The 8,049-nt window shown below is 37.6% G+C and overlaps 1 protein-coding gene across 2 annotated transcripts; it reads right to left on the minus strand.

The window, feature by feature from the left end:
- Positions 1–643: 643 nt before the first annotated feature.
- cd79b (CD79b molecule, immunoglobulin-associated beta) lies at positions 644–5,578 on the minus strand. Of its 2 annotated transcripts, none has more exons than XM_034860102.1 (5): positions 5,379–5,578; positions 3,661–3,969; positions 3,468–3,586; positions 2,890–2,943; positions 644–1,030 (listed from the first exon to the last, which is right to left on the minus strand). In XM_034860102.1, exons 1-5 carry the CDS (start codon positions 5,428–5,430, stop codon positions 941–943), a joined length of 624 nt encoding a protein of 207 aa, XP_034715993.1. In that variant the 5' UTR covers positions 5,431–5,578; the 3' UTR covers positions 644–940. The 2 variants fall into 2 exon arrangements, with proteins under 2 accessions (XP_034715993.1, XP_034715992.1); XM_034860101.1 differs by having other exon boundaries at positions 645–1,030; positions 2,890–2,946.
- Between the last annotated feature and the right edge of the window lie 2,471 nt (positions 5,579–8,049).

Raw genomic sequence — 8,049 nt, forward strand, 5'->3', positions numbered from 1 at the left:
AATCAAACAACAGACATAAGAAGGGCCTTGTTCAGGCTCTGATGCACAAACATTTAGATATATCACACTCTCACGTAATAGAAGTCCATGTAACATAGACAAATGGAAGGGCTGCTGCAATGCTTGGAGAGGGATGTCATAATCCTCCATCCAGGCTGGTCGCCTGGCCTCTCGGCGAAGTCGGGCATCTACTGAGCGTGCATACTGATCCGAGAACATCCCTGAACAATCTCACGGTGACCACGCTGTATCCGGCTTGAAGGACCAAATGTTTTGGTGATTGATATTGAAATTTGCTGGTCTTCAAAGGGTGTGGCCACCAGGGGGCATCGATTAGAATGCAGACAAGATGTTCCTTTTGGGCTTTTTATTGTAATAAAGGATGGTTTTGAATGTGTGTGGTTTGGTAGTTGCACGCACACAATCTAGGAACTTAGCAATAATTACAGCAACACTGTATTATTTTATCCATCTATATATATCTGCACAGTCTTTCGACGTCAGCTCTCTTCCAAACTTTACCCGAAACCGAAACTTAAGCTGTCTTCTTCGGCGAGTAGTAGAGTGCAGTGCCGCTCCTGATTGGCTGATTTTCATCAGCCAGTTTTACCAGCCTGCAGAGGTCGTCCTTCGTCACAATAACACATGACACTTTTTACTAAAAAAGCACCAAAAATGCTGAAATGTCAGCTGTTGAGTCTGAATTGTAAAATTGTTCTTTTACATTTCAGTGGACTTCATTCACAACTGATTATTCACTCCAGTGTTACTACATAGCATAAAATCAACAGCACATAGAGAAAGCCTTTAAGAATTCTGTGTTGCACATTCATAAACAATCATTGTACTAAACTAAGTGACTAATCTCCACTGAGGACTCCTATCACTGTACAATTTGTACTTTTATAATCAAAATGTTGCAAGTTATTGTGAGGCTGTCTCACTCCCATGGGGCCTCAGCATCTTCAGGCTGGGCGTACACACAGAGATCCTCATACAGATCTCCTCCACACGTCTCAATCGCCAAACCCTGAGAGATGGAAATAAGTTTCAGGTCAGTGAACATGTATGTGTGTGTGGCTATGTTGTCTCAGCTGGTAAAGCAGGTGTATATAAACAGAGGTTTAGGTCCAGGGTTTGAGTCCGGCATGTGACGATTTCCTGCACGTCTTCCCTCTCTCCCCTTTCTCACCTAGTAGTGCTATCCATCAAAGGTGGAAAAGCCCCAAAAATGATCTTAAAAAAAGTATATGTGGGAGTCCCATGAGGCTTTGAGGATGACTAAAATACTGTAGTCCTTGGGCATATATAGAGCATCAATTTGCATAGTCGGTGATTCAAACAAGACTGCAAGATAACGACATGCAGCTGCTAAATGTCACAAGAGTCGCTTACATTAAAATATCTTACATGTTATTTGTAACAACATCCCTGTTGCTTCTGACTGTTATAACCTTGACAGAGTTTAGGAATGATCTGTGCTAACACTTAACTAATTTTCCCATCTCAGCACAATAAATCCATGTTTATTTGGCTCCTTCTGTCCAGTAATTCCTACATTTAATGAACACGTCAGACATTGTAACAGAGAAGCTCGTTCATTCATTTCATACCAGAAAGGTTGACTGCATCATCCCCAAATCTCCCAAAAAAGTGTTTTCAAAGTGTCTGTCAAAAGCTGACATTTGTATTTAACTTGCTTTCACCCTGAATCTTCAACAACTGTATTTTTTTGTTGATACTTGAAAAAGTGTTTTGACTGTATATGTGGTAGAATTAAGACTGTCTGCCTCCTCTTGTTTTGTTGCTCCGTGTACGTTGATGCAAAGCACTCTGAACGCCAATTGCATGAAAAGGTGTTTGATGAAAATCCTTCATCTGTGATTTTTACAAGAAGCAATAAACAGCAATAAAACCTTTTTTTTTCTACCCACAAATTATACTTTTAAAGTTGTTCCATTATTCTGAGTGCAGTATTGAAAGAACAAGACTTAATTGCAGTTATGAGCTCAGCGCTGCGGGAGGCGGTGTGTGTCCTTCTGTTTGTAGCATACGTATTTTGTAAATCTAAAAAACAAACAGCTGTGATGTGTGTTGTTCACCATGACCTATAGTCACAACAACAACCAGTCATTGACCACTTATGACAAAAAGAAATAACCTTGTCTTTGAGAGTAGTTGATGCAACTGAGTGCAATTACTTAAGTAACGTTTTTTTAGGTAAAGGTACTTGTAGTTTACTTTTACAACTTCACTACATATTCGAGGCAAATAGTGTCTCTTTTGATCCATTGTTTGTCTGACAGCTTCAGTTACTTCACAGATTACAATTTGTAATCTCCTTTCTGTCCAGCAAAAAACACATATCTCCAAATGTGTTGGTTTTGTTTTGTGATAAACTGAAGGATGAGTTGAGAACTTTCTCCTCCTAAGTTAAATAAAGTCTTCCACAAAGCTGGAAACAGGGCTGTTTTTGAAGGATACGTGGTTCTCACAGGGTAGCAACGCAACAAACATATGATTGTTTCATAGAATATGATCCATCGCTGCAGATTAAACGACCCAATAGTATACAAAGGAGTTAAAATTAGCACAAGTTTAAACATCTACAGTAAAAATGCACATGCATGTTATTGCACTAATATTAATGCAGTAACATCAGATATACACTGACAGGGAACATTCGACAGCACAATGAGTACTTTTACTTTTGATACTTTAAGAACATGTTGCTGTCACATACAGTAGGTTTACTAAAGTAAGGTCTTGAATGCAGGACCTTAACTTGTAGTAAAGTATTTTCACATTGATGTATTAGTTCCTTTACTAAGAGTACTTTTACATCACTGATCTCTGATGAATAGGTGAAATAAAAACATTCCAACAAACCTCATAGATGTGATCAGTTTCAGGCTCCTCATATATGATGTCCCTCTTTTCCAACTGCTGAAAAAGATACAGAACAAATGAAAAAGAGAAAATGAAAGAGTTAGCCCCAGTTATTGAAAAACTTATTGTACATAATAAGAAGTTTATTTAACACAGCACTGTTTACAGAACAAAGTCACAAAGGGCTTTACAAGAGTAACATTGTTTGAAATAAGACACTCCATATGAATAATGTTACGTCCATCTTTCCCTAGCTCTCTCTGTGGAGTTATTTTGATACCGATACCCGTATCAGAAAGGCCTCCGACATTCTTATATCCACAAGTACACAAGTATATGCATCGATCCAGTGATTTAGTCCACTAAAATCTACATTAGTAGTTCATTTATGTTCTTTCTCTTTCATGACAGTTATGGCATTCCTTATTTGTATTGTATTTGTTCATGTTTAACAAAAGGGTTTAACCTGAGCCAGGCCGTGCAACACCGATGGCTATCACATCACATCCATACAGTTAGCAGGACTAGTATACAGCTAAAAAACACTGAAAGGGAAAATAAAGAACTTTGTTTCTCACCAGTTGTTGTTTGCGTAGCAGTAAAGAAGCAATGAACACAACCAACACCAGGCCCTGGAGGACGATGAGAGCATCCTTCATCTTGCTCCTGTACAGTGCCTGGGCGACGTCAAGGGGTCCTGTGAGGGGAAAGGTGTGTGTTAGCGGCGGTGTTTTAAGAAGTGAACCCTTAACTGGTGTGTTGTTTACTTACTGGCAACTTGAAGTGCAGTCCCAGGTCCCCACGTGTCGTTTAACTTGCAGAAGTACACTCCAGTGTCATTGATTTGTAAATGACGGATGAAGAGAAGAACGTTTTGGGTCAGATTGCTGCTATGAAAGAGAAACTTCTTGCCTGCCTTTATTTCCTTTTTATGAGAGTCGTACTTGTCGGCCTTGTACCACTGCACTCTGTCATGTGGGACTTTCTTGGAGGACACACAGTGAATGTCCACATTACGTCTGGGCTTCACACCATAAAACCGGGGCCTCTGGGTAATCCACACGCCGGGGTTTAGGGCCACTGAGTAGAGAAAAAGAAGGATGAAGTGAAGTCTTTATGTCTGGGCTCACTTTAGCCTAGGAATCTAAAAATAAGTATGCAGATACTTACAGTTGCTTACAATGATGTTAATTTAGAGTTGCAACTGACAACTATTTTGATTTTTGTATTTAATTGATTAATAATTTGATGAATACAATTCCCCCCCAAAAATGCAACAAAAAAGCCTGTCATAAGTTCCTTGACCCTAAGGCGATAAAATATATAGCATAGCTTATTTCCCCCCCCAAAAGTTTAAAAAAAATATATAAATAAATGTAATAAAACTTTACAATGATATACAATACAGAAAGCAATACAGCAACTTAGAATTGTTGAGAACCAAAGAATCTGTAGTATATTATAAATGACATGTAAATAATTTTCTAGTTGTGTCATCCCTGAACAGCAGGCTGTCATTCGAGGGTGAGACAACATTGAGTTATCACTGGCCAGTGATGTATTATGTATCGACGGTCTAAACTAATGCCAAAACAATGCATTAATAAGCTGATATATGGAAAATGAATCCAAAAAACTTTTGGTTAATCATTAATGTCATTTATCAAACTAATATGTATAGCTTATAATAATAATGTAGCTTTTAAAATGTAAATATTTACTCCTTTCTCTGTTTGTTTTTTTTGATTGTTCAAAAAAAAATCAATCCATTTACCTAAAAAAAACATTTGCCAGATTACACCTAATCAAAATAATCAATAGTTGCAGCCGTGGATTAATCAACCAATCATTTTCAGGATCAGTTGTCATGTGTTTATCACCATCAGGCAGTAAGAAGGAAAGTTGTTTATACATCTATGGTTATTTTTAGGCAATGTAGAGGATAATGCATTGGTTAATTAATACTAAAGCTGCATTAGGGGATTTTGTTGTTCAAGAAAATTATCTATGTTGGGAATGGGTAGCTCATATAATATGTGTTTTTAATCTGTTTCTTCCCATCTGTCATCTCCATAATCTTTCTCCATAGCGGACCACACATCTAAAATAAGGTAACCTGATGGTCAGTTGTTATCATGTGATGACTTGGCCTATAAAAACTTTACAGTATATTAAAATGTCTTGTCTTTGTCTCAGAAGACAACTTCCTCTTTCCCTCCCCCAGATGGTCAGGAAGTAAGGTACTATGGAGTCAAAAATAACATGCAAAACACTTGTAAGCATTGTAGTAGTGGTTAAACAGTCATAAAAAGTACAAGTAAATGACTTCTTAAAGGATAACAAAATCTGTATGCTAATTATTATGCTGTAACAACACTCAGAGTTTTATTAATGTTAATATTTAGCACCAAGACAGTAATTGTTGTTTGCATCATTTTCATTTTTCAGTCACTTATCAAATTGATCATATTGCATACGTTTACACCAACCTGAGATATTGAGCAAAGCAAGCCCACAGCATCCAGCCAGCAACCAGCCCATGATGACATGCAAAAGAAAAATAGATTTCGAATGTTGACGTCCACACGAAAAAGTCTATATGTCTCTGCAGGCATGAAAACGTTGTGAACAAGGAGAAGTATCTGTGGGTGTGCTGTCTGTCACCACCACACAGGCAAATGAGGGGAAGAGCATGTTTACGTGGAACCCAAAATAACACTGCACAACCCATGCTTTTAACATTAAAAAACTGTTTCATTCACATCCCATTTCTAGTGACAATAACATAACATGGTAACCTGAACACTACGGGGGTTGAAAGACATTTGGAGGCCTTTTGAGATAGTTTTTAGGACAACAACAAACATTCATGTGACATATTTTTCAATACTCCTGTCCAAGGGCAAAACTTTGAGTTCAACATTGGGGGGGTGGGGGATTAAGATCTCCACTTTTATGCAACTTTGAAATTTTGAACATCAAACACTTAATTTTCTACATTCTGGTGAACATTTCTGCATCAATTTGTGATGCATATATCTTTATTTATGTAAAGAAAATTATAATATGTTTTCGGGGTGGGTTGCACTGGCCAGCTTTAATTATTAGAGTGGTGGTAACCACCCCATCATCCCTGTATATTACACCTATATTCCTGCCAACACAATGCCTAAGTTTCAGTATCAATACCACAACACTTTTATTTGGTGTCATACTTATCATTTAGGAAAAGCAGGCAAAATTATGAAATGTTGGAAAAACCAGGAGCCCTTACTAAGAATGATGTTAAAATAAAAAAAGTGTTAAATAAGGAGCTACCTCATCAAAAAATATTGTAAGTCGAATAGAGAAGAGACAACAGTTTATGGCTGTCCTCAAATGCCGACTAACACCTTCATGATTTTGTTGACTAATCGATTTGTGGATCTAATCGATTAGTTGATCTAATTGACAAGCTGTAAAAACATTACTTTCTCCACTTTAAATCTTGTTTTTACCACAAGATTTGCTTATAGTTTCTTCAATACAAGTCACTGAGCATGAAAAAGCTTAAAAAGTAAAAGATCTAAAGGATCCTCAGTCCACCACTACTACTAAGAGGGGGCAACCCTAAAAGAAACTTTATGCCTCTTCTGAATTGTGTCTAATAGAAAGATGTGAAAAGAGAAAATAATGCCATTATATTTATTACCCCAATAATGGCTCAGTAAATGTGCACTTGCAAAAGGCATAGTATTTTTGATATTGCAGTTACAGTGTGCATGCCTACACAAAAAAAGTAAGACTTATTTGTATAGGTTTGTTTATATTATTGTTCTGGATATAAATGAATGAATCTGAACAAGGATGGAAGGTGTCTTGCCAGATTATACCTGCAAAACATCAGCATTTTAACACGGTCATTGTTTGTACTACACTGCATACTACTTCATAGTAAGTAAAGGCTCACAGAGCTGCCGGCATAGCTGAAGACACTTGTCTTGTTATGCAACCTCCACACGCAGTCAAGAGTGAAGTTTTCAGGTCAGCCAAGCTGATCACATTTCCCTAATTCCCTAAGCAAATATGCGTCTTACAGAAGCCACTTAGTTTGTTTCTGTGTGACGCTTGGTAAGATATCCGCCAGCAGTAGATAAACTGCTGCCTCCAACAACCATGTAACCCTGACAGGAAATTCTGGACCCCCCCCCTCCAGCAATGACTTTAATGAGAGTGTGTCAGAAAATCAGTCAAGCTTAGGGACTGTCACTTTTTCATTTGGAGTTCATTTGAGTTTTAATCCATTATTAAAACAACTGTTAGTTGAAGCGCTAATTTTTGTTCTGTTGGACTTCAGAGTATCCTGAGGAAATCATAACAGCAAAAAAAAGCAGCACTACTCGGCCTGGCAGCCCACAAACCAACACATTCTTCTTAAGTAACTCCAGTCAGCACCGGGCAAGGCACAGCATGCAATCACACTAATGTAATAATAAATCATATACCCCACCTCGTAATGTCTTGTAAGAGGAAGTTTTGTTTGTTGACACTAAGGCACAAAAAAACGAGTGGGCAAGCAATCTAATAAATAGTGGTTTAAGATTTTAATACTGGAGATGAGAAGATAGAAAATGTATGTAGCCTATGCAAACTCGATAGTTATAGTCCTCTACAAATAACGTGATTTCACACAAAAATACACCGTACAATTAGGCGAATTAGACACTCTTGGTTGTTTTCATACTCCAAAGTTTAGAAATAAACCGAGACAGAACTAACAATTTATCAGTCCGCAGTGTGTGGACCTAGAAACCACCAGAGGGCCCCAGGGACCCAGTTGACTTTCACAGCTATAGCAACAACATAAACACACAGCCTACTTTTACCTACAAGAGTTTTATTCTCACAATATAGTTACAATTTTTACAATAACAAAATGATATAAATATACAAGAAGAAAAAAATGTATATACACAGGCAACACTGACTGTGGATGTACCAGTTAAGCTCTCCCTCCATTAGAAATGTAAACAAAAGGAGGACATTGTCTTGTGAATTGGACTGTACCATCACAGGAGTCGATTTAGTTAAATGATGCCACAGTGCGTCAAGCTAAAAAAAATAAAAAGGTTTGCTGCAGGTCACCTGACTCCAGAAGAAACATCCAGGATTTCTTTTTTC

Source organism: Etheostoma cragini, chromosome 21 (assembly GCF_013103735.1).
Source record: "Etheostoma cragini isolate CJK2018 chromosome 21, CSU_Ecrag_1.0, whole genome shotgun sequence".
In the NCBI taxonomy this organism is placed as follows: Eukaryota; Metazoa; Chordata; class Actinopteri; order Perciformes; family Percidae; genus Etheostoma; species Etheostoma cragini.

Bases quoted from the DNA above. Each gene is read 5' to 3' on its own strand.
- cd79b (XM_034860101.1), bottom strand. From the start codon at position 5,430: ATGGGCTGGTTGCTGGCTGGATGCTGTGGGCTTGCTTTGCTCAATATC. The intron at 3,587-3,660 runs GTAAGTAAACAA...TTCCCCTCACAG, and splicing joins GACTGCACTTCAAGTTGCCA to GACCCCTTGACGTCGCCCAG. The intron at 2,947-3,467 runs GTGAGAAACAAA...TATCTTTTTCAG, and splicing joins TGCTACGCAAACAACAACTG to CAGTTGGAAAAGAGGGACAT.